General features: G+C 43.7%; 1 protein-coding gene across 1 annotated transcript in view; it reads left to right on the forward strand.

Moving 5' to 3' along the window:
- The first annotated feature begins 796 nt into the window (after nucleotides 1-796).
- INIP (INTS3 and NABP interacting protein) overlaps nucleotides 797-27,541 on the forward strand; it is a 65,962-nt gene continuing 39,217 nt past the window's right edge. Inside the window, exon 1 of the mRNA XM_069238624.1 lies at nucleotides 797-996. Coding sequence (XP_069094725.1) covers nucleotides 972-996 — 25 coding nt within the window. The 5' untranslated portion in view covers nucleotides 797-971. The remainder of the gene's footprint in view (nucleotides 997-27,541) is intronic.

Genomic DNA, 27,541 nt, shown 5'->3' on the forward strand with positions numbered 1-27,541 from the left:
ACCATTCTCCACTGCACCAACCAAGATTTTATTCTTTCGCTTTCAGGATACACACAGACCTCTGCATTTTAGAGATTTCATACTGTTCAATAGTGCCCTGAACACTGATTAAGTTAACTTTTTAAAAATGTATTTTTCATTTAAATGGTAAGATATTTGAAAAGTAGGTACCCGAAGGTGAAAGACCAAAAAAACGTACAAAATATTTTTTTAGCCACACCATTGATCCCGTCCCCATTGCATGCAGCATCACAGTTCACATACTTCTTTTAACGGACTTCGACCGCTGGCTAAAAGACATTAACATTGACCACGCCAACAGCTCTCGGATTGCCGAGATCTATTGGCTTTGACTATGCTTGTTCTATTAGCAGTCACTGGCTCGATGGAAGCACTTTCTGAAAATGAAAAAGGCGCCAGAAACACAAACCTATTCACGCTTTGATAAGGCAAGCAGTTCGAGCTGTCAGAACTACAGCCAGTCAAGAGCCCGCTTTCTCAATGTAAAACCTACCCGAGAAGCGTCCAATGGGAGCCGAGAAAATGTGGACCAATCGAAGGCTGCATTGCCCAGCATGCGCAAGTGAATGCAACATATCGGGAACTCCTATTTGCTAGAACTAGAGCCAATCACTGGCCTGTTTTCTATTTAGATTCCGACACTTGGTGATTGTGATGTCAAACTCTAGACAGAGCGAGCTCATTTCACGACCGCCATATTAGAGGTAGTCGCCGAGCACCCGTGTCCAATGAAAAGAATAGACAGGACTCGTGGCCAATGAGAAGAGTAGACCGGACTATCTCTAGCTCACTGCCGTTTTATCATAGGCCACTGCTACAAACGTGACATGATCACGTCCCGAGAGAAAGCGGTGGTTCTTCATGTACGCCTTAAAGATGTCTGCATTGCTCACCAGCTAGTGCTGCTGTGAAAACGAGCGACCGTGAGGTGACTGGTTACAGGCTGAACGATGGCTACAGCCCCTGCAGGGTCAGGTAAGCGCACTTAAAATGTCGCAGTCAACAAACCAAGGGAACACCTTGGGTGTTCCTTAGATAAACGTGCAAACTGCACTTTCTGGCCTGGCACATGCAGTTAATATTTCCAACGGGTCCTCCTTCTGCTAATTAAGTGACACTTCAGCGAGCCCTGGCTTCTGAGCCAACATTTCTTTAGATTCTGTTCGTATATCGTCGTTGTTCACTTGTCTTTAAGAGAAGGGTCCATTGCTCTTTATACATTTAAATGCTCTCACTTCATTGACCCAAAGACGTAGAAAAGTGCAGTATCCACAGTGCTTTGCAAAAGCTTTATGCGTGGCCCAGTTTGACGCGCATAGATTCTAAAGCAGCTACGGCTTGTTACTTCTTGTAAATCACGTCTGTTCAGCACTCACAATAGGGTTAATTAGAAATGGTTTGGTGGAGAAAATCTATAAACGAATGGTATTTGCAGTGCTTTAAGTAATATGATGTAGTAATCTGCTGAGCGTTGAAGGTGAAACAAGGAGCAACCTTTATTGTAAGTACATAACATAAGAACAGGTCCGTTCAGGGAAAACACCAGGCTCAACTGACGCCAGGAGACTGCACGTAATAGAACGTGGAATCTCCCTAGGTCAGCAAAGCAAGCACTCCATTAAAGAAGTATTACACACTACACATCCCCCTTCTTTTCCAATAACAAGAGAATAAAATGCGAAAGAAAAAACAAGGAAAATAAAATAAAAGAGAAAATAATTAAACATGAGAATCAGAGACGTCAGCTAAGTATCCTAAGACGTAATCCTTCAACCAACCAGGAGGCATCAGTTTCCTTTTCCTTTCTACAGAGTCACTTTTCCTTTCTACAGAGTCACACTGAAGTGCGCACTCAGACACATTCACATTCTCTGACCCTGCAGTCGAGTCACTCACACCCACCTCCTCACACAAAACACTATCATGAAGAATTTGTGGAGACGGGGCGGCATTATGACCCGTAACCTCATCCTCCAACCATTCAGCCCGTACAGGCCTTCCCTTCTCACCTCTCTTACTGTTAATGTGGACTTCATTCCACCCAGGTCCCTGTATATTTCTAAGTAAAACAATGCGCTTAAGATTCCACACCTTACCATCACTTAGTTTAACGGCATTGTGCAAAACTTCCATAACACGTTCAGGCTCAAAATACTGGCTTTCCCCCTTCTTAACTTTATAAGGTTTTTTTACTCTAACCCAATCACCAACATTGATTTCCACAGGCTTGACATGATGGAGCTTGTCATAATAAGACTTTGATTTCTCAAGAGACCTATCCAAACAATCCCTTACGCTCTCCACTGACCAATGTTGGATGCCTGTCTCAACCAACCAAGCAGGGTTAGGTTTGCCTCTCGGACTCCTTCCCCTCATAATAACGAATGGGCTGAGACCAGTAGTCACGTTCTCAGTAATCCTATACGCCCACACCCCTTTAAAAATGGCAATGTGCCAATCCTCTCCCACATTCATAGCACTCTGAATTATTCCTTTAATGACTCTATTGAACCTTTCCACAGTGCCATTTCCACTGGGATTATACAGAGATGTGGTTTTATGTTCAATTCCCACCCTCCAAAAATACTTCTTTGCAGCATCAGACATAAACTGCACACCGTTATCACTTAACAACTTAGAAGGAATGCCTTCTGTGAGGAAAATCTTATCCAAAAACTCCAGTACGCTTACCGTATCTGCTTTTTCTAAAATACCAATTTCTGGCCATTTGGAGAACAAATCAATAAGGACTATTACAAACTCTTGAGAGCTACCAACTGGACCTAAGAGATCGATGGCGACATATTCCCATGGTTGCCTGGGAACAAACGCTTGCTGCATAGGTGGTCTAAGGTTACATAAACTCTTGTCAGCAGAGGAACATACATGACAAGTTCTGACAAATCTTTCCACCGACTTGTCAACTCCAGGCCACCAAAACAACTCTTTAACCACCGACTTAGTTCTAACAATGCCGAAATGTCCCTCATGACACAAATCTAAGACTACTTCTCTTAAACCTGATGGAGGAATTATTCTATCACCTCTCCAAAGAACATTGTTTACCACTGTGAGTTCGTTCCTGACCTCCCAAAAACTTCTGCATTGTTTAGGTAACAGATCCTTCTTAGGCCATCCCTCTAACACATATTTGAAAATCAACTGTAAATTGGTGTCCACCTCCATTTCCTTCCTCCAACTATCTTCGTTAAGTGCAGGATTACCAGAATCATGTATAAGAGCCACATTCCATTCATACCACGGGTCATCAACACACCTCTCCAACAAATTAGGTAATCTAGAAAGGCAATCAGCCATTACATTACTCTTGCCAGGTACATACACAATGCGATAAACATAATCCTTTAGACGCATAGACAACCTTGAGATTCTAGCTGAAGCCAGTACACTTCCTTCACTTGTAAGCAGTTTAATCAAAGGTTTTTTGTCACAGCAAATGGTTATGTCTTTTCCCCACACAAATGCTCGGAAGTGCTCTAAAGCCCAAGCACAAGCTAAGGCCTCCTTCTCTATAACTGAGTATTTCTTTTCTGGAGGAGACAACGACCTGGAAGCAAAAAGTATAATCTTTTCCTTACCATTACAATCTTTTTGAGACAACACAGCACCTAAGCCTTTATTACTTGCATCCGTGGTAACAAAAGTATCCAACTTAGGGTCAAAACTTCCTAAACATGCAGCTTTACTTAATTCCCTTTTTACACACTCAAACTCATGGTTGCATGCTTCATTCCACATGAATGAAGAGTTCTTCTTAAGCAAAGATCTTAAATTGTAGACCTTACTGGCAAAGTTCGGAATAAATTTGGCACAAAACTCCGCCATGCCCAAAAAAGATCTTACTTCGTCCTTAGACACAGGAGGAGACACCCCAATTATAGCATTCACCAAAGAGGCTTTAGGTCTAACACCCTCACCACTTATCTCATGTCCCAAATATTCCACACTCCTCTTTGCAAATTTACACTTACTCAACTCAACAGTCAACCCCTTATTACCCAACACATCCAGTACATGTTCCAAACGCTCATCATGTATGCCCTTATCCTTTCCAAAAATTAAAATGTCGTCTTGGAAACGCATAACTCCTTTGATTTTCCCAAAAAGTTTGTGCATAAGACGTTGAAAAACAGCTGCTGCAGACGCAAGACCGAAGGGCATCCTCTTGTACTGGAGGCATCCAAAGGGTGTGATGAAGGCTGTTAGTCTTTTGGAGTCCTCAGATAAGGAAATCTGATGATATGCAGAAGACAAGTCGATAGTGGAAAACCAACTAGCACCCTCCAGACTAGAAACCATTTCCGTGATTTTGGGTAGAGGAAAACGATCAATCAGAATATTATTATTTAAATACCTTAAGTCCACACATAAACAGATTTTTCCATTACTACGCCGAGCTAGAACTACAGGCGAAATCCATTCCGAACTCTCAATGGGTTCGATCACATCCATTGACATTAATTTGTCCAACTCCTTGGAAACTTCTTCTCTGATCATAATTGGTACAATTCTGACTTTATGAATTTTTGGTACAGCTTCTCTCTTTAATATGATTCTATGTTCGAAACCGGTAAGTTTCCCCAAGCATTTATTAAATACTTTTGAAAATTTGGTTTCCATCAAGGAGTTCAAAGAGTAGTCTTCGTCGTTCACCATTAAAACCTTGTCTTTACCATTTGGATTCAGAATCATCTGTAACTGTCCTTGATCTTTCCAACCTAGAACAGACGGTCCTTTTTTTGCCACATATAATTTGCCTCTTGCACTCCTATTCCTGAATGAGAATACCAACCACCTGAAACCTAACAAGTTTATTTTTTCTCCTGTATAACTTTCCGGCTGAATGTCAGGTGGGGAAAGCTGTTTGCCAATTTTATCCACGAAAGACTTGTTCCACACATCTTCATTCACGATTGTGAATGGAGAACCAGAATCTGCATACATTGTAACAGGTACTCCACCAATTTCCATGTCACATATGGGTTTTTCCTTAGTGTTAACCTCCATTATATTAAGGATGAAATTCTTATCCTCGTCCATCCCTCTGGGATCCGTTTCCACTGTGTCACATTTTACAACGTTTTCACCTTCATATATATATATTTGACTATTTTCTTTTTAGATTTACAGACTTTTGCAAAATGGCCCACCACTCCACATTTGTTGCACTTAACTTTTAACGCTGGACATGACTTGGAGTGAGCTAAGTGATCTTTATTATCACATCTGTAACACCTTCTTTCAGTATCCCCACTCTGTAAGGTTTTTCCAGGTTTCCGATTGATCACATTATAAACACCATCCTCATTTTTTCCAGTAGACTTTAATTCAGATAAGCATCTTTCAGAGATCTCTGCTTTCCTTACAATGGCTAAAATTTCTTCCAGAGGAGAATCGCCATTTATCCAAAGTCTCTCTTGAATAGATTGATTGATGCAGTGCATGACAATTTGATCTCTAATAAGCTCATCATGAATTGTCCCAAATTTACAGTCTAGGGCCAATTTCTTTAAGTCTGCAACATAATCATCCACCTGTTCATTTTTTTCTTGTTTCCTTTGGAAAAACTTATAACGAACGATTCCCATACAGACTTTTGGAGCAAAATACTTGTCGAGATCGAGCATCGCAGCATTAAAAACACAAATGTCGCCACTTACAGGATTTTTAGACATTTTACTATAGGTCTTCAGGCCCATAGGACCCAAAGAATGCAAAAGAATTCTCTTTTTCTGTTCTGCAGACATCTTGTTATCCACGTCGATAGCTCCTAAATAATTTAGAAAATAGTCCTTCCACTCTTGCCACTTAATGGGTGGAGAATTACCCATGGCCCAAAATGCTTGTGGGGGAACGATTGTAAAGTTAGCTTGAGCCATATCCGAGGCAAATATAAGGAACACAAATTTGTATGTTTATTAATTGCTCTTCCCTTCCCGGACCTGTTATTATTCCTTCTTCACAGTAGGTATATTATCTTCTATTTTTTTTTTTTTTATATAAATCAAGTCCAGCTTCAATTATACTTCTATCCTTTACTTTAAGATAAAAAATAACACCATAGAAGTAACATCCATTCCGCCACGTTTCTATTGTCACTAAAAAAAAAATATGTGGAATCTGTAACCGTGCTCCACGTATCCTCCTTCTTTTTTTTTTCTTTAATTGAAAGGCTAGCGTCTCCGTCACCAGGGAGACGCTAGCAAACGCTGCGTCGACGCTCCGCGTATCCTCCTTTTTTTTTTTCTTTAATTGAAAGGCTAGCGTCTCCGTCACCAGGGAGACGCTAGCAAACGCTGCGTCGATCTCCTTAGCGTGATGGTTGCCAAGGAGACGCACAGCTGAAGCGGCGTCAGTCCAGGGAAATGCACGAGCCGCGTCTGTTGATAACAGACGCTCGTGCTGAACTCGCGCCTAGTAAGCGCCTGACACCAACGGTCGGTGTTATGAAAATAAAAAAAAAGGCCGTAGGCTTAAGAACAAAAAAAATAACTGAACCAGGAAAAATACACCTACGGAATGTTCCACGGAGGCAGTCGCAGTAAGGCAGCACTACATGGTGAAAAAAAAAAAAAAAAGACGATCCGGACTGGAACAACAAAAACAAACGAAGGTTCGAAGAAGCCGGCTCCCTCGTCGCCAAATTGTAGTAATCCGCTGAGCGTTGAAGGTGAAACAAGGAGCAACCTTTATTGTAAGTACATAACATAAGAACAGGTCCGTTCAGGGAAAACACCAGGCTCAACTGACGCCAGGAGACTGCACGTAATAGAACGTGGAATCTCCCTAGGTCAGCAAAGCAAGCACTCCATTAAAGAAGTATTACACACTACATATGAAAAAGCTGGATGGTGTAACACGATTTTAGATTGGGGGAAGGAAGTATCTGAGAAGTTGAATAGTGTTCATATTAATGATTGGTTGTGGGAGGATGTAATTGAAAAAAGTTGTATTGCAGGGAATGTTGGTGGAAATTCTAATATTAGGTCTAATCCTAGGGTGAGTGGAAATGCTGTATGCATTCCTGTTGGGAGTTGAGTACTTACGCGATTGGGAAGGAATGTGAAAGTTCATATGAAGTATAATGTGTTCAAGCGGGCCGTTGACCAAGATGCGCAACCAGGAATCCTTTTTTAGCGACTTGGCCTATGTAATTAAGGGCCACAGTGTGAGTTTTGTAATAGCACCAGACATGTCATACAATAATTAACATACTTAACACAAACGAGTTATACTGGCTTTGCCTGTGCTTGCTAGCAGCATTGAATAAAGGAGTAAAAACAATGACAATGATCATGGGAAATTAAAATGTTTCAGTTATGGAGATGAGACTGTGAATTAAACATTACTACGGTATATGGAAGAGGTGGAGAGGTCTTTTGAGTGTCCTATCAATCCTGCACTCCCCTTTGCTTCAGTTTCCGTTGTTACATGTATTCCGTTTTTAGTTCTAGCGTGCAAGTGCTTTTCAACCTGTTGTAAGTATTCTGTGGTCTTTTAACCATGCCCATCACATTCACTTGTTCGTGGGCTTGCCTTTCAAAAATCCCTTGATGTCATTGGTAAATGCTTCAAGTTTGTCCCGCCTTGGGGCAGTTTTATTACCCCCTTGCAGATTGACCTTGTTACGTGGTTTATTGCACGATTGCTGATAAACTTCAGCGTGGGCAAACTATTTTTTTCTTTTCTCTCTCCCCTTCGTGTGCCAAAGTGCTCACAGTGCAGAACACCGCAAACTCCACGGGCGGTATTGAAATGCTGGTGACATTATTCACACTGTTACCTAATCAGTCATTTCTTTTGGCTCTCCTTTTCACTCTCCATAGCTTTCACAAAAACACTTGTGTAAGGAAATGCCTCCTTGGCATGGTTGCCCCCTGACTTTTTGCCTTTGCTGATGCTATGTTTACAATTGAAAGTGTGCTGAGGCCTGCTAACCAGGCCCCAGCACCAGTGTTCTTTCCCTAACCTGTACTTTTGTATCCACAATTGGCAGACCCTGGCATCCAGATAAGTCCCTTGTACCTGGTACTTCTAGTACCAAGGGCCCTGATGCCAAGGAAGGTCTCTAAGGGCTGCAGCATGTCTTATGCCACCCTGGAGACCTCTCACTCAGCACAGACACTCTGCTTGCCAGCTTGTGTGTGCTAGTGAGGACAAAACGAGTAAGTCGACATGGCACTCCCCTCAGGGTGCCATGCCAGCCTCTCACTGCCTATGCAGTATAGGTAAGACACCCCTCTAGCAGGCCTTACAGCCCTAAGGCAGGGTGCACTATACCATAGGTGAGGGTACCAGTGCATGAGCATGGTACCCCTACAGTGTCTAAACAAAACCTTAGACATTGTAAGTGCAGGGTAGCCATAAGAGTATATGGTCTGGGAGTCTGTCAAACACGAACTCCACAGCACCATAATGGCTACACTGAAAACTGGGAAGTTTGGTATCAAACTTCTCAGCACAATAAATGCACACTGATGCCAGTGTACATTTTATTGTAAAATACACCACAGAGGGCACCTTAGAGGTGCCCCCTGAAACTTAACCGACTGTCTGTGTAGGCTGACTAGTTCCAGCAGCCTGCCACACCAGAGACATGTTGCTGGCCCCATGGGGAGAGTGCCTTTGTCACTCTGAGGCCAGTAACAAAGCCTGCACTGGGTGGAGATGCTAACACCTCCCCCAGGCAGGAGCTGTGACACCTGGCGGTGAGCCTCAAAGGCTCACCCCTTTGTCACAGCCCAGCAGGGCACTCCAGCTTAGTGGAGTTGCCCGCCCCCTCCGGCCACGGCCCCCACTTTTGGCGGCAAGGCTGGAGGGAACAAAGAAAGCAACAAGGAGGAGTCACTGGCCAGTCAGGACAGCCCCTAAGGTGTCCTGAGCTGAAGTGACTCTAACTTTTAGAAATCCTCCATCTTACAGATGGAGGATTCCCCCAATAGGGTTAGGATTGTGACCCCCTCCCCTTGGGAGGAGGCACAAAGAGGGTGTACCCACCCTCAGGGCTAGTAGCCATTGGCTACTAACCCCCCAGACCTAAACACGCCCTTAAATTTAGTATTTAGGGGCTACCCTGAACCCTAGAAAATCAGATTCCTGCAACTACAAGAAGAAGGACTGCCTAGCTGAAAAACCCCTGCAGAGGAAGACCAGAAGACGACAACTGCCTTGGCTCCAGAAACTCACCGGCCTGTCTCCTGCCTTCCAAAGATCCTGCTCCAGCGACGCCTTCCAAAGGGACCAGCGACCTCGACATCCTCTGAGGACTGCCCCTGCTTCGAAAAGACAAGAAACTCCCGAGGACAGCGGACCTGCTCCAAGAAAAGCTGCAACTTTGTTTCCAGCAGCTTTAAAGAACCCTGCAAGCTCCCCGCAAGAAGCGTGAGACTTGCAACACTGCACCCGGCGACCCCGACTCGGCTGGTGGCGATCCAACACCTCAGGAGGGACCCCAGGACTACTCTGAGACTGTGAGTACAAAAACCTGTCCCCCCTGAGCCCCCACAGCGCCGCCTGCAGAGGGAATCCCGAGGCTTCCCCTGACCGCGACTCTTTGAATCCTAAGTCCCGACACCTGGGAGAGACCCTGCACCCGCAGCCCCCAGGACCTGAAGGACCGGACTTTCACTGGAGGAGTGACCCCCAGGAGTCCCTCTCCCTTGACCAAGTGGAGGTTTCCCCGAGGAACCCCCCCCTTGCCTGCCTGCAGCGCTGAAGAGATCCCTAGATCTCCCATTGACTTCCATTACAAACCCGACGCTTGTTTCTACACTGCACCCGGCCGCCCCCGCGCTGCTGAGGGTGAAATTTCTGTGTGGGCTTGTGTCCCCCCCGGTGCCCTACAAAACCCCCCTGGTCTGCCCTCCGAAGACGCGGGTACTTACCTGCAAGCAGACCGGAACCGGGGCACCCCCTTCTCTCCATTCTAGCCTATGTGTTTTGGGCACCACTTTGAACTCTGCACCTGACCGGCCCTGAGCTGCTGATGTGGTGACTTTGGGGTTGCTCTGAACCCCCAACGGTGGGCTACCTTGGACCAAGAACTAAGCCCTGTAAGTGTCTTACTTACCTGGTTAACCTAACAAATACTTACCTCCCCTAGGAACTGTGAAAATTGCACTAAGTGTCCACTTTTAAAACAGCTATTTGTGAATAACTTGAAAAGTATACATGCAATTTTGATGATTTGAAGTTCCTAAAGTACTTACCTGCAATACCTTTCGAATGAGATATTACATGTAGAATTTGAACCTGTGGTTCTTAAAATAAACTAAGAAAAGATATTTTTCTATATAAAAACCTATTGGCTGGATTTGTCTCTGAGTGTGTGTACCTCATTTATTGTCTATGTGTATGTACAACAAATGCTTAACACTACTCCTTGGATAAGCCTACTGCTCGACCACACTACCACAAAATAGAGCATTAGTATTATCTCTTTTTGCCACTATCTTACCTCTAAGGGGAACCCTTGGACTCTGTGCATGCTATTCCTTACTTTGAAATAGCACATACAGAGCCAACTTCCTACATTGCTTTGTATAAAAAACACAGAAACCCTCAAAGCGGCTCTCCAGACAAAGCAGGAGAGCCAATAATTCAATATTCACTGCACTTTCGAAACTTGCCCCATAATGCTATACTGGCCATTACTTTGAGAAAACATTTTTGCTTATAACTGAGCCTGAGGTAGTCCTAGGACAATGTGCCCACCACTAAAACATTCATAACAACATGCTCTTTGTGTCTGCATCATCTCTGGGTCCCCACACTCGGTTAGTGGGAACCCCAAAATAATGACCCCTCCCACTTCTGTGTCTTTTTAAGCTCCCTCATGGCTGGTACTTTTGTTTTACAGCTGGGAGTAGTTTGTGTTTTAAGGGCCTTGTATGTAATATCATTGCAGTAGACCTGTTAGCTCGCAAAATGTGTAAGACACTACGCCATTTAGGGGGTAAATATATGGTTACAGTGCATTACTTTCTGCCATTCTCTTTTCATGTGGGTATGCCCTCCAGGGGCTAATTATATGGTTACATGACTGTTTCTTACAAATGCTGTTTTTATTGTGTTGTTGTCTAGGGGATTTTCTAAGCATTACAGTCAGCATATCGACATAGTACAATATTCGTGGCCCGGAAACTTGCCCCATTATGATTTGCAGGGCATTACTTTTACAAAATGTTTTGGATCATAACTCAGCCTGTGGTGGTCCTGGGACAATTGGACCACCTTCAAAACATTCACCACAGTGTGCTCTTTCTGTTTACATCATCTCTGGGTCCCCACACTAGGTTATTGGGGACCCCAAAATAATAACCGCTCCCATCATTCATTGCCTTTTTAAGTTCTCTCATGGCTGAAACATTTGTTTTGTAGCTGGCAGTAATTTTGTTTTAAGGGCCTTGTTTGTTATATCATTGCATTAGACCTTCTAGCCTTCGACGTGTAATGCAGTACACCCTCTAGGGGCTAAATATATGGTTACACTGCATTACGTCCTGCCATTCACTTTTCATGTGATTATGCCCTCTAGGGGCTAACTATATGGTCACATGACCAGGTTTATTACAAGTGCTTTTTTTGTGGTGCCCTCTAAGTGCTGTTCTGAGCATTACAGTCAAAATACTACAGTATTCACAGACACAACAACTCACCTCATAATGCTTTGCAGGGCATTACTTTCACAAAACATTTTGGTCATAACTCAGCCTGTGGTGGTCCTAGGACAAAGAGACCACTGCCAAAACATTCACAACATGCTCTTTCTGTCCATATCCTCTCTGGGTCCCTACACTAGGTTAGTGGGGACCTCAAAATAATAACCCCCTCCAACATTGTCTTTTTCTAAGCTCTCTCTCACTGCTGAAACGTTTGTTTTACCGCTTGGAGTAGTTTGTGTTTTAAGGGCCTTGTTTGTAATATCATTGCAGTACACCTGTTAGCTCAGAAAATGCATAAGGCGCTATACCCTGTAGGAGCTAAATATATGGTTACAGTGTATTACATTCTGACATTTTCTTTTCATGTGGGCATGCCCTCTAGGGGCTAACTATATGGTTACATGACCATGTTTCTTATAAATGCTATTTTCATTGTAGGGTCCTCTGGGGGCTGTTCTGAGCATTACAGTGTAATGTCAAACGTTAATTTCTGATAAAGGATTTTATTTGGTTTATATGATAATTGTATTTGTTTTATAAATCTCTCCTTATTGCAAATATGACCATGATTCAGGCCAAGTTAACATCATTATTACACTATGACTGTTACAACACTCTTGATATGTTTGGGTGACCCTTCTAGTTTATTTCTCTTGTTACTCCTCCATGGCTGTCTTATTTTGGGAAGTGTTAGCCAGCCATCAACTCTGGTGGTGGAGTGGTGAAAGTGATATTCTATTGGAATTAGCATGGCAGATTTAAATCAGGGTGCTAAGTGGCAACATTTTCATTTTTGGCTACAGATAGAGAAATAAGGTGAATGGAAGTGCTTTAGTTATTTGCAGGGCCACTGGAATTATGTGGCAGGAAAAGACAATTATGAGGCAGGGTTGACCACTTTATGTGGCAAGAAATGTCCAGTTATCAATTTACAATGCCAATAGCTCTAACTCAAGCAAATGTGAGACCTATTGCATTGCAAGTGCTTCTTTTTCCTGACATCTTTCCTCTTCATCACTGTCATACTTTCCTTCTTGTACTTCCTTGTATCACTTCTTTCTATCTTTCTTTCCAACCTTTGGGCCTTGCACTATTTTAGCAGATGAGCTGTATATTCTTCCATCACACACTTTCACATGAAATGATAATTACAAGTGTTACACATTTGACTGTTGTTCACTGTGCTCTGACGAGAGGCCAAAGACAGGATGAGCATGTAGTATTAACATCTGCATGACTCTGGGAAGGTGAGAAACCTGTACTGCCTGCAGACTTAATTCCAGGGCTCTCAATCATGCCCTCTCATGAACACCAACCCACAAATCACCCAAACACCTGGAGGCAAGTCACTTCACAGTATGCACTATAAACAGTCCTGTGTTGCTTGAAAAAACTACACGCATCTGGAAAAACAAAATTCTCTGAGGAATGCAAGATGAAGTAAAACTTTGAAATGTAAACAGGGATTACATCACTGACATGGATTGTTTTTATGGATTGTTACAGTAGTAAATAAATCAATCTGTGTTTGTGTGTGTAAAGTGAAGATTATATATACAAATCGATGTAAGGCCCCATTTCAAAGTCCCATTTAAACATGTACATGCTAATTACATTTAACAAGAATTGGCAAAGGGTCTTGCTTGCGTTTGGAGTCCTGACTAAAACATATGAAACAGCCATTCAAGAAAAGCTTTTTCTTATGCCCAATCTTACATCAGCAATATGGACTTTCAGGGGTGTGTACTTTAATAAAAAAATTACTTGTCCCTTTGGTGCCATGTAGTGCGACGACAAATTATGGCAGCAATCTCATTATGTAGGAGCTCTGATAATAGCCTCTCTGATTATGCCAGGGCCACTACATTAGTAGGGCTTGAATACTTGCAATTTAAATCACTACAATAGCAATTTCCTTATTTTGCCACCTTTCTGCAGATGTACATACTGGGGCTGGAGGAAATAGTAAGCAATAGTTCCAGGGCTGGAATACCTTTGAGTCTGCAAATATACTAACTTGCATGTTTAAAGGATTTTCACCATCTCTTCTCCCTTAATGAGAAAGGTTGGAAATGTACTCCTGACTAGGGTAGAAGTAGAAGTTCTACCAGGGTTGTGGGGGTTGGGGGGGGGGGGGGAGGGGGGAGTGATTAGAGGGAAAGTGAATTTGTAAACGCTCAATAGATTTACACATAAGCAAATTTACACATGCATATTTGCTCGTGCTAAAAAACTGTTTACAAATAATTTTTTAGGATTACGATTTCCTGGTCTACTTCTGTAAGTTCTTTATGAATTCATGAAAGCCACTAATTCAAAGACATATACCATGGGTGCACTTTTATGGTGTTCTTTAAGAGTTGGTTCCTAATTAGGTCTGGAATTAACAAAGACATTTTGTTTTTTATAAACTTCGATTTCTCTCTCTATTGGCTGACTTTACTGTGCGTGATCACATTCTGCTCTTCCACAAGGAGCATATTGGCACACAAAGTAGTTTTGTTCAGTGCCAGGAACCACTGTGGCAATCGGTGGGACAATGAATTTGGATGGCGCCACCAGGGGTGTGGAATTTATTAAAATATCTACTTGTCCAGGGGACAGGTTGCTTCTCAAATCTACTTGTCCTGTAAAAAGATCTACTTGTCCCTTTGGTGCCATGTAGTGTGGCGACAAATTATGGCAGCAATTAATAGCCTCTCTGATTATGCCAGGGCTATAACCATAGTAGGGCGTGAATACTTGGAGTTTCAATCCCTACTGTAGCAATTTCCTTATTTTGCCACCTTTCTGCAGATCTGCATACTGGGGCTGGAGGAAGCAGTAAGCAATAGTTCCAGGGCTGGAATGCCCTTGAGTCTGCAAAGCTACTAACCTGCATGTTTTAAAGATTTTTACCAGCTTCTCTCTAATATTTTCCCATAATAAGAAAGGTTGGACATTTACTCCTGACAATGGCAGAATTAGAACTTCTTCCAGGGTTGGGAAGAAAGTGGCTGGAGGGAAAATGAACTTGCAAATTCTCAATAGATTTTCACATGAGCAAATCTACACATCGTATTTACCCACCCTAAAATACAGTTCACAAATATTTTATAGGGGTACGACATATACCACGGGTGCACTTTTGTGACTTTCTTTAAGAATTTGGGGCCACAAGTAGGTAGGTTCAGATTTGTGACCTGCAAATTGCGAGTCGCAAATCCGAATGTAGGATGGTGTCCTTGACACCATCTGTGATTCGCAAGGGCTTCGCAAATGCCCACATCATGAATAATCATGAGGTGGGTCGGAATTTGCTACCCCCTCACGAATGGTGGCCTGCTGGAGACAGCAGACCACCATGTCTGTGACTGCTTTATTTTTTTGTAATGCAGCCCGTTTTCCTTAAAGGAAAACGAGATGCATAACAAAAACGAAAAATGAAACGTTTTCGTTTCATTTTTTCAAGCAGGCAGTGGTCCACAGGACCACTGCTTGCTCTGAAAAAATGTTTACAGTGACATTCACAATGGGAAAGGGGTCCCATGGGGATCCCTTCCCTTTTGCGAAAGTGTTAGCACCCATTTGAAATGGGTGCAAACTGCGATTGGTTTGCGCCCGCGTTCGCGGTCACAAAACAATCCTACATTGCACTGCGAGTTGCAATTAGGAAGGGAACACCCCTTACTAATTGCGAGTCGCAAACCCGTTTTGTGATTCGGTAACCAGGTTACTGAATCGCAAAACTGGGTTTGTGCATCGCAATGTGCTTTTTGCACGTCGCAAACAGTGAAAGTCGCTATTTGCGACATGCAAAAAGCTACCTACATGTGGGTCTTGGTCCCTAATTAGGTCTGGTGTTAACAAAGACATTTTGTTTTTATTAAACTTCTATTTCTCTCTCTTTCGGCTGGCTTTACTGTGAGTGATCGCATTCTGCTCTTCCACAAGGAGCATATTGCCACACAAAGTAGTTTTGTTCAGTGTCAGGAACTACAGTGGCAATCAGTGACGTAACGAAACTGGAGGGTGCCCCTTTGAAAAGAACATGGAGGAGCCCCCTCTCCAGACTCACTCAGGGCAGGTGCTGTGCTGACGGGGCCCCCTGGAGGGTGGCTGCGGGGCCTTTGTTATGCCGCTGGTGGCAACGTGTGCTTTAAGAGTTCAAAAACTTTTTGGGGGGGGTTTGCCAATGTTTGTTACAATGTTGAGGGCCTGGTAGCTCCCACAACAATAAAGTGTTACAAAAGCCATGTCAAAACAAGACACGCATTGATGAAACTAAAAGACTTCTAAAAATATGTCAGATCAGTTGGCTGTGTTTGTTTATTTTCATGCTTCCCATAATCGTGTTGAAAATGGTTACACTGATTTTCCATTAGAAATATTTTTGGGAAATACTAGCATGCATCAACACATTTGACTAAATGACACTTCATTTGCATATAATCAGAGAGCATTCTGGGAGCATTATACTTAGCCTCTTAGCCTAAACTTTTCAAACATGTGTGTACACGTTTTTTTTTTTTGTACTGGAACCAATGTCAGTAGTGAAGTGTGACCTTAAAACATTTATTTACAGCACGCACCCTAATAATGAAGGCTTTCAAATAATGAACCATAAATACAAGTTCGAACAGCATTATCTTTAGGAAACGCATTACCTCAACTGCAGAGAGTTCAACTCTGTGTAAACAGGCAGCCAAAGGGTTTGTGCTGCAGGGGGTTGGGCCTACTTGTCCCAAGGACAAAGTAAACATAAAAACTTGTTGCCCTTGACCCCAAACAAGATGTCCCGGGACTGCGGGGTCTGTTACGCCACTGGTGAGTGTGTGCTTTTTGAGACCCCAAACTTTTTTTTTCCTCTTTGCCAGTGTTTGTTACAACAGTGAGGGCCTGGCAGCTCCCACATCCATGTCAAAACAAGACAAGCATTGACGAAAACAAAAAATGTTGGACTGGTTGGATTTGCCAGTGCTTGTTTATTTTAATGCTTCCATAATCTTGTTGAAAATGGCTACACTGAAATTCTATTAGCATGCATCAACATATTTTACTAAATGAAGCTTCAAAGAAATAGCACCTAAAATTTCATAGTAGCGAAAAGAAAAAAAATCCCACTTGCATTTTTTTTTTTTTTTTTTTATCAACATGGTTTGTTGAAAGCAAAGAATAATCACTTTTGCTTACAAGCTTCTGCAAACATTTGCATCTTATCAGAGAGTATTCCGGGAGCATTAGCCTCATATTGTTAATTTATTTTCAAACGTGTGTACCTGTTTTATTTTTTTATTTTTTTTATTTGGATGACTCTTGTAGTGCAGTGTGACCTTAAAACGTTTATTTACAGTGCTCACCCTAATAATGAAGGCTTTTCATTAATGAACCATAAATACAAGTTCAAACCGCATTAACTTATGGAAACACATATTACCTATAGTGCAGACAGTTGCCTTCTCTGTAAACTGACAGCCAAAGGGTTTGTGCTGCAGGAGGTTGGGCCTACTTATCCCAAGGACAAAATAAACATGGAAACTTGTTGTCTTTGACACCAAATAACATGTTTTGGGTGATAGGAACTCCACATCCCTGTGGGCTTTGGAATGCCTGGCTGGTTTGTGAAACCTATTTTTAAATCTTTCACTAGATGGCCCCTTAAAAATGCCTGCAAGTCAAAAAAACACCTACACAAAAGATGAAACTGCATCTATGATGTAAAGAATACAACATATGACGAGTTGTACCTTTTTAGATGAAAAAATCCCCTAAGCAGTTTAAGCTCCTTATGGGAGACGTGTGATGCACCAAACAGTCAGTAGCATAAGGTGAGAAAGAAGTACTCCTCTGGGTGAAACCAAAGCCCACTCAATTATTTAAAAAAAAGGTCTTGTAGACAATTGTTTTGTCAATCCAGTGTTGAAAATCAATTTTCACGGAGTACATATGGGCTTTTTAAGTTTAGAGTGATTTAGGCTCATGTCTTTGCATGCAGTTAGTTTATTTGTATTTTTATATTAGGCTGAAAGAAAAAGCCACTTCCTCCATTCATTAAAAAACAATCTTTCCTTGCTCCGAATGCTTTTGTTGGTACACCTCAGTCACTCCCTTTAAGCGTGACTATTTCTGGTGTCTGTGTAATCAGCTGAGTGTTTGGGTTTCGCTCGCAGACATGTTTTTGTAAGGGTAACAGCTGTATGATATTAATAACACATTCATGCAGAAGTGTTAGGGGAAACATTTATATATTCCTTTTCATTAAAAGCTCAAAAGACATATCCTATGCCATTGTCAGTAATAGAAGATTCTGCCAAATTAATGAGTGTAGATGACGTGTAATGAATGTCACAGACAATTGTCACCTGAAGTGACATTGCAGCCGTATCATTCCCCTCACTTTAACAGGAACATGTGTATGTTACAGTAAATGGTCAAGTTTACTTTTTTTTTTTTTTTTTTATGTGTGTATGTGTGTAGGTATATATTATGTGTATATTGATATGAATCTTGTTTGAAAAACATATGCAAAGAGTTCAGCTGTTCTGCACATATAGGGCAGGTAATTTAAATGTAAATTCTTGATGCTGATCCTGAAAAAAAATCCCTTTCACTAACAAGATAACTTTCTCTTTTTTCCGTGTCTCACACTTGTTTACTTGGCATGAAACAAACACTAGCAGTTTTACTGTCGACACGCCAGTCAGGACCATTCAGCTCTTCTCAGCTGGTTGAGGGATTCATTCACATTTCATACAGACACAAACTGTTGGTGTGCACTGCATCGTGTGCACATACCCACTTTATAGCTTTCAGGATTCCAAGCCGCGCCTCTGCTAATGACACATGTTCTCAGCTGCCATAATAACAAAGGTTAATTGCCAGGCGAAGTGATCTAAGACAGTGGTTCCCAACCTTCTGACTTCTGTGGACCCCCACTGAATCATTATTGGAGGCTGGGGACCCCCACTGAGTCATTACTGGAAGTCAGGGACCCAGGCCTAAACATTGTTGATGATTTGAAATGCAAAACAATACACAAAACATACAGAAACATGCATTCCTTCAAACACGTACAGAAATGATCACACATTTTGTTTAACTTCCAAACAAATACAATTTAAAAAAAATAAAAAAAATAGGAAGGTTGGAGCTTTTCTAAATTCAATTGAAGCCACACATCGTCCATTTCCACATTCTATTTGATGCACCTCCATTGCACCCACAAATCCATCTGAGAATACAAATTTAATTTTTATCCTCCAGTTAAAAAATCCTTGACATTTACAGTACATTTTAAAATGTTCAATTGTACATTTAGGTACTTTATTTATATACACTTTATTAATCTGTTAATATTAGTTACTTTTATAAGCAGTGACGGACCTCCTGAGGAGGCTTCACGGACCTCCTTGGGTCCCCGGTCACAGGTTGGGAAACCACTGATCTAAGACTAGAGGGATTTTTAGGATTTATTAAACTTTCTCTTACTTGTGTCACAGTTATTTCTGCAGGAAAGTGTGTGTTTAGTTGAATAAAACAGAGTGACTGATATTTTATTTTGTAATGGTGACTTCAGCCCTTTTACCTCCTGGTCCTCCTCTGTTTATCAGCAAACAACGCCATTGTTTTGTCATGTTTCATTATGGAAGACTGTGGATTGACAGGTTTTTGGGACCATGACTTCAACTGGGAACAAGTGTTCTCCTGCTACATCATAAAGTCAATAGTTCAGGCTTCTACAACAAGTAGCTTGTGAGCTACTGGTAGTTCTCCAGCTCGCTGTAAGTAGCTCTTCTTTGTGCAGGCCTGCCTACTAAATCAGAAGCGTCTGCTTGGTTGAATTCATATACATACACCAATATTGAGAGTGTATATTCAAGACTTGTTTATTTTCAGAGCACATAGGCTGATATTTGAAGAAAATGGCTGAATTTCTAAAATATATTTCAAGCTGATATTTGAGTGATAAATCATGTGGCATTGAGGAGGAGGCACTGCAGCTACAGCTAGTATAGATATATTAATTATGTAGAGGCATAACATATTTGCAAAGGCTTTTTTGCATTACTCCTGGCAATGTAATGATTACTGACAGTAATCTTGGACATGGTGGCCAGTAATGTAATCTTTTCTGTTGTAGTCACTAATAACGTTAGTAGCTCTCTTTGAATTTCATTGAACATAAGTAGCTCTTATTATAGAAAAGGTTTGAGACCCTTGCCATAGTACATAAATATAGTGGGCAGGCCAGAGACATGCCCGTGTGGACACAGGCCCGCTAGCCATGTCCATTGTACAAACGAGCACAATCGCCATAAAATATACTCACCAGGGCCCCCAATCTATATAGCATTCTGTGCTTCCCCTTCCTACCCTAGACTTTTTATTTTTAATCAAAATTTATTTTAATATGGATTTACCCTTTCTATTTGAGACATGATGACCATGTTTTGGCTGCACCATGTTACCTGTCGGAAGTCTAAATGAATCTGTTCAACAAACGTTGTAGCATCCAGATTACACGATTTTCAAAGTTCAATCTTCAGTTGTGCTCAAACAGGCATTGTTTTTGTTCTTCAGCTTGGATGGAGATTGATGTATAGCTAATCACTGACTATTGTGTCTCAGTTCTTAATGACATTACCTCTTCGAATTTGAAGATTGTAAGTTTGTATTCAATTACACCCCATGGATGTTTAAGAGAGATGATGTTTAGTTAGTTGGTTGGTATGGATTGTAATTGCTACCTGTGTCATCAAAGTCTTGAAGAATATCTAAAATAGCTTACATCACAGCAGCCACTTAAGTCCTAGAATGTCATATATCACAATATCGAACTCCTACCGCTCTCTTAAACACAATTATTAGTTGGCACATGTGGTCAAAAAGATGCGTATTGCTTAAGGCTCATGAGTGCTATTACATGTTTGGGACGATTACAGAAAATTGGAGACTCCTGGCTCTCCTACATCTTCGTTACATCAGCTCTGTGAAAAGCTGTTCCGCTAAATACACAAATACTATTTTACCATCTATTAAAGCACAACTCTGATTATCCACTTTCGCAGTGATTGGGAAGATTTTTCCAAATTAGCGCACATCCCTAAAATGTTATTTTGACTTGCGAGCTCGCATGGCATACTATTTCTCTCACAGGTGGTTATTTGAATTCCTGTGTCATCTGGAGTAAACATTTCCATCATGTCTGCCGCTCTTTGTTGTTTATTTAGGTTTTATTAAAGTTCTAAGGTATGCAGTGCAGTGTGAATCTTGGATGCTAATTCAGCTCGCAGGCATGAGTAGTTTTTAACTGGTCCTATTCTAATTCAGTTGAGTGTTCTGACCGTTACCCTAAGGCTTATTGGAAAAGCCCACTTTAAAAAATGTCTTGTACTCAAGATGATTGTCTCTTAAATGATTGATTCCTTATTTCAGAACATAGTATATTTGCAGGCAGTGTATCGTCCCAGTTCTACTTTTTAGGCTCTCTTGGTTTCACAAAATGTACTCTCTTCCGTCTTTAACATCTAGTAGAAGAATATTGGCGAAAAGCATCTTAGCACATTGAACAGAAGACTTTTAATTGATTTTTGCCTGCACTCTGGAAGGCTGTGTTTTTGTTGGTCCTGGTGTGGCATGTTGGCTCCTTTCCAGGATTGGGATGGCTTTGACTGCTCAGCTCTATGTCTATTGGCACTTAGTTCTGAAACTTTCAGAGCATCCTTTGAAGATGGATTTGGAAACAAGCATTTATAATGCAATTGGTCTCGCATTTTCTCACGTTAGAGCTATTAGCATTGTAAATTCCTAACTGAACTTTTCTTGCCACATAAATTGAAAATGAAAAGTAAAATAGTTGACATAAACAAGCCGAATCAAAGCGTCCTGGCCGCAATGAGCATGAGTGTGCGCAGGAGAGACACAAAAGGAAAAAAGTTTGCTTACACTCAACCATATCGGCAAACAAGCAATTATCCATGTAACAGAGTCGGTGTACAAGGCGGTAACAAAACTGCCCCAAAGAGTGACAAACGTAAAGCATTGACCAATGATGATAAAGAATTTCTGAACGACAAGCCCACGAATGAGTGAAAGTGATGGGCGTGGTTAAAAGCCCACCATACTTACAACAGGTTAAAGTGCCTGCGTGCTCGACCTGAAAACAAGTATTGGCATACTAATTGCACCTAATGAGAGTTGTGCTACCTTGTTGCCCAGAAAGGAAGTACTATTTTTTGCCCATTTGTAGTTGGTAGCTAGGCATTAAAAAAAAAAAAAAAAAAAAAATCATAGCGGTGGTGAGTGGTCTGACTCACTTGCAAAACTGCCACTTTCATTCTAATGATTGGCAGTTGATTCTCCCTCATCTAGATGGAACTCCTCCTTTCATTTCAACGAGTCACAGGACATCTCTCCAAAAATCTTTAAAGTGCGACATTTTCATAGGTAGCCTATGTGCTGCTTGGGATTCAGTGCTTTTCTCTAGGATAATGGAATTCTGATGGTGGTGAGGGGTGTGGTTAATTAGCTGTGTTTGTCTAATGACCCCAAATGGAAGTTTACACCCTTGCATTAGGATGTAAGTTCAGATGATTGCTTTTGCTAGGTTTGAAATGAAGGACCTTTTGGTGGTGTTTCAGATCTAGAGTAGAATTGTTAAAATTAAGGAGGATTGGCAAGAAGAGCTAGAGCCATGATCCAGGTCATCAGATGAAGCCAGATGGGTGATGATTCATCAATGTGAAGCAAAGAAGCGATTCTATTGAACATTATGTTCATAGAGGTGACGGAGAGTCAAGGATTAGTGATGGTGGCAATGTGAGTGGTTTGTCTAGTAGTAATCCAAAACCACTGCTACTGCTTGAATGTCTGGCTTAGTGGATGAAGTTGGGATAGTTCCATGTGGAATGCAACTGGTTAGTTGGTATCTTTTGAGTCAATCCAGATTTCAGAGTTGGCCATTAAATAGGGAGGGGTTAGAGTAAAGTAGCTTGTGGTGTATTGGATTTTATGCTATACAGAACTAGCTTTACAGATTCCTCAGTATACCATGCTGATTGAGGGTCATAGTACTTGCAGTGCTTGAGTGTAGTGGAGTATGACAGTGTTGTGGAGAATTTTATGTATAAGCTCCAGTTTATTAAAACGGATGCATTTCATTACAAACAAAGCTTTGGTTTCCATACCATTTTTAATACATTGCTTAAACACCAAAAATATTTTAAATATGAATATGCATAATTTCCACCTATAATTCAATTCAGTTTAATTAGTGGGGCCCTCTAATGTAGAAGCCCAAATCTTGTATTAGTCACTTTTTTGGGTTTTTTATTTCATAGAAGGTACCCTAGTTTATGTTTCACTCTAGCTAGGGAAATCTGTGAACAGCACATCTGCATTATCCATGAAGGGCACTGTTGTAACACAGTTGTAGATTATGTCCCTCTAGGCGGCTGTGTAGAGAAGACTTATTGGGGTGTCAAATATGGACTAAAGACAGGGTTGGCTTGAGTGGTTTTATGTGGTGTGGTGTGGCCCGTTGTGTTGCAGAGAAGTGAGAGATCTACTAGCCTCATGGGTACATCTTAGGCAGAATATGACAGCATTCCACAGCTAAATGTTTATAAAGCCTTTCTTTCAAATCAAATCATTAACATTTATAAAGCGCGCTACTCACCCGTGCGGGTCTCAAGGCGCTAGGGGAAAGAGGGGGTTACTGCTGCTCGAAAAGCCAGGTCTTTAGGAGTCTCCGGAAAGCGGAGTGGTCCTGGGTGGTCCTGAGGCTGGTGGGGAGGGAGTTCCAGGTCCTGGCCGCCAGGAAGGAGAAAGATCTCCCACCCGCCGTGGAGCGGCGGATGCGAGGGACGGAAGCGAGTGCGAGGCCAGAGGAACGGAGGAGGCGGGTGGGGACGTAGAAGCTGAGGCGTCGGTTGAGGTATTCCGGTCCCTTGTCGTGGAGGGCTTTGTGTGCGTGGGTGAGAAGTCGAAAGGTGATCCTTTTGCTGACTGGGAGCCAATGCAGGTGTCTCAGGTGTGCGGAGATGTGGCTGTTGCAGGGTACGTCGAGGATGAGGCGGGCTGAGGCGTTTTGAATGCGTTGCAGGCGATTTTGGAGTTTGGCTGTGGTTCCAGCGTAGAGGGTGTTGCTGTAGTCCAGGCGGCTCATGACGAGGGCGTGGGTCACGGTTTTTCTAGTGTCGGCGGGGATCCAGCGGAAGATCTTGCGGAGGTTGAGGAAGCAGGCGGAGGACACGGCGTTGACTTGCTTGGTCATGGTGAGAAGAGGGTCCAAGATGAAGACGAGGTTGCGGGCGTGGTCTGCGGGGGCCGTTGCGGTGCCGAGGGCCACCAGGAGTCGTCCCAGGCGGATGGGGTGTTGCCGAGGACTTCCGTTTTTTCAGAGTTCAGCTTTAGGCGGCTGATCCTCATCCAATCTGCGACGTCCTTCATACCCTCTTGTAGGTTGGTCTTGGCGCTGGCGGGGTCCTTAGTGAGGGAGAGTATAAGTTGGGTGTCGTCGGCATAGGAGGTGATGATGATGTCGTGCTTGCGTACGATGTTGGCGAGGGGGCTCATGTAGACATTGAAGAGTGTCGGGCTGAGTGATGATCCTTGGGGTACGCCGCAGATGATCTCGGTGGGTACTGAGCGAAACGGAGGGAGGTAAACTCTTTGGGAACGGTTTAAGAGGAAGGAGGCGATCCAGTCCAGGGCCTGGCCTTGGATCCCGGTGGAGCGGAGGCGGGTGATTAGGGTGCGGTGACAGACGGTGTCAAAGGCAGCCGAAAGGTCGAGGAGAATGAGGGCGACTGTTTCACCGTTGTCCATCAGGGTTCTGATGTCGTCTGTGACTGAGATGAGGGCGGTTTCCGTGCTGTGGTTGGTTCGGAATCCGGTTTGGGAAGGGTCGAGCAGGTTGTTGTTTTCCAGGAAGGTGGTCAGCTGTTTGTTGACGGTCTTCTCTATTACCTTGGCTGGGAAAGGCAGGAGAGAGATGGGGCCGAAGTTTTTCAGGTCGCTCGGGTCAGCCGTAGGTTTCTTTAGTATGGCGTTGACTTCAGCGTGTTTCCAGCATTCGGGGAAGGTAGCAGAAGAAAAAGAAGAGTTGATGACGGCCTGGAGGTGCGGGGCGATGATGTCGTCGGCTTTGTTAAAGATGAAGTGAGGGCAGGGGTCCGAAGGGGCGCCGGAGTGGATAGAGTTCATGGTGGATTTGGTTTCTTCAGTGTTGATGTGGGTCCAGTTGTTGAGGGTGATGGTCGGGGGTTCGGTGGTGTTTGGTTGGGTCTGGTGTCCGAAGCTGTCGTGGAGGTCGCTGATCTTGCGGTGGAAGAAGGTGGCGAGGGATTCGCACAAATCCTGTGAGGGCGTGACGGGGTTGGAGAATTCTTGACGATGCTGAAGAGTTCTCTGCTGTTGTGGCTGTTTTTGTCCAGTCTGTCGGTGAAAAAGTTCCTTTTAGCAGCGCGGATCAGCTGGTGGTGTTCGCGGGTAGCGTTCTTGAGGGCGGTCATGTTGTCAGCGGTGTGGTCCTTGCGCCAGGCCTTCTCGAGAGCGCGACAAGTTTTCTTTGATTCTTTGAGGGTGTCAGGGAACCAGAGAGGTTTTTTGGTGTTGGTCTGTCGATGCGTGCGTTTGAGGGGAGCAAGGTTGTCTGCGCAGTTGGAGATCCAGTTTGTGAGGCTGAGGGCTGGGTCGGTGGTGAGGGTGGGTTGGTTGGTGGCGAGTGCGGAGAAGAGTTGCTCTTCGGGGATCTTGTTCCACTGTCGACGAGGGATGGGTTGAGTGCGGAGGTGGCGGGTCTCGCGTCGGAATGTGAAGTGGACACAGCTGTGGTCGGTCCAGTGTAGAGCGGAGGTGTGGCTGAAGAAGATGTGTTTGCTGGCGGAGAAGATAGGGTCGAGCGTGTGTCCGGCGATGTGGGTGGCGGTGTTCACCAGTTGTTTGAGGCCGAGGTTGTCGAGCAGGGTGGTGGTGTTGGGGTCGTTGTTTTGTTCCAGATGAAAGTTGAGGTCGCCTAGGAGGATGTAGTCCGGTGAGGCGAGGGCGTGCGGGGAGATGAAGTCGGCGATGGTGACGCTGAATGGGGAGTGCGGTCCGGGAGGACGGTAGACGAGGGATCCTCTGAGGGTGGCCCTCGGGTCGGTGCGAATCTGAAAATGCAGGTGTTCAGCGGCGAGAGGGGTGTCTTCGGTGGAGGTGGTGACGCTGATGGAGTCTTTGAAGACGATGGCGATACCGCCTCCTACTTGTTTGGAGCGGTCTTTTCTGGAGATCTTGTAGCCTTCGGGGATGGCGGTGGCGATGTCTGGAGCAGAGGAGGCGTTCATCCAGGTCTCCGTGATGAAGGCGACGTCCGGGGCTGTGTAGTCTAGGAGGTCCCAGAGTTCAACGGCGTGCTTGTGGACGGAACGAGCGTTGACCAGGATGCACTTGAGGTGGTTGATGGCGCGTGGGCTTGTGGTCGTGGTAGTTGCGTGGTGGAAGATGCGTTTTTCAGGAGTTGCAGGCGAAGGGTCCATGGGTGCGTTTGGGGTGAGCTTGGAAGCAGGTGTTGGAGCATCCTGGGTTGAGGGCGTGGAGGGTGGTGGGGTCGTAGCGGATCAGCGGGGCTTGGGAGAGCTGGGGACCAGGGGTCTGGGCGCAGACGGGCTTGCCTCTGGCGCGCAATCACGCAGCGGCCGCCATATGAGGTAGGAGGGTCAGCTGGGGGCGAATGGGAGCTGGGGGGCGGGGGCGTGCAGGAGGTCGCGGCGGGAAAGCGCGAGGAAGGGGGGGACAGGTAGAGTGAGAAGAGCTGGGGGAGGGGGGTTTAAGGGTGGAGGGGGGTGAGTGTTAGGAGGTTTAGGAGATTAGGGAGAAGGATAGGAGTAGGGTTGTGAAGATAGGGGGGGGGGTTGTAGAGGTGGGTGAGGGTGAGAGGTAGAGTGAGAGGATAGGAAGATAGGTAATAGTGGTGGGAAGGGGGGAGAGATAGAGAAATAGATAGAGAAAATCGATAGATAGAGAAGATCGATAGATAGAGAAGATCGATAGATAGAGAAGATCGATAGATAGAGAAGATCGATAGATAGAGAAGATCGATAGATAGAGAGATCGATAGATAGAGAGATAGAGAGATAGGTAGATAGAGAGATAGGTAGATAGAGAGATAGGTAGATAGAGAGATAGGTAGATAGGAGGAGGTGGAGAGTGAGGGAGTTAGATAGAGAGATAGGTAGATAGAGAGATAGGTAGATAGGTAGATAGGTAGATAGAGAGATAGAGAGATAGGTAGATAGAGAGATAGAGAGATAGGGAGATAGAGAGATAGGGAGATAGAGAGATAGGGAGATAGAGAGATAGAGAGATAGAGAGATAGGGAGATAGGGAGATAGGGAGATAGGGAGATAGGGAGATAGGGAGATAGGGAGATAGGGAGATAGGGAGATAGGGAGATAGGGAGATAGGGAGATAGGGAGATAGGGAGATAGGGAGATAGGAGGAGGTGGAGAGTGAGGGAGTTAGATAGTGAGATAGAGAGATAGATAGATAGGAGGAGTGAGGGAGGTAGATAGCGAACGGGTTAGATAGGGGTGATAGAGAGGGGGGAGGCGAGTGAGGGAGGGGGATGAGGCAGGAGCAGGAGGGCAGGCGCGGGGAGAAGAAGACAGAGGAGGCAGAAGAGCCGAAGGCAGAAGACCCGGAAGACCAGGAGACCCGGAAGAACACAGAAGAAGATACAGAAAACAAAGAACAGAAGGCAGAAGACCACAGAAGAAGATACAGAAAACGAAGAACAGAAGGCAGAAGAACACAGAAGAAGATACAGAAAACGAAGAACACAGAAGAACACAGAAGAAGATACAGAAAACGAA

The sequence above is a fragment of the Pleurodeles waltl genome, chromosome 1_2 (genome assembly GCF_031143425.1).
Source record: "Pleurodeles waltl isolate 20211129_DDA chromosome 1_2, aPleWal1.hap1.20221129, whole genome shotgun sequence".
Classification (NCBI taxonomy): domain Eukaryota; kingdom Metazoa; phylum Chordata; class Amphibia; order Caudata; family Salamandridae; genus Pleurodeles; species Pleurodeles waltl.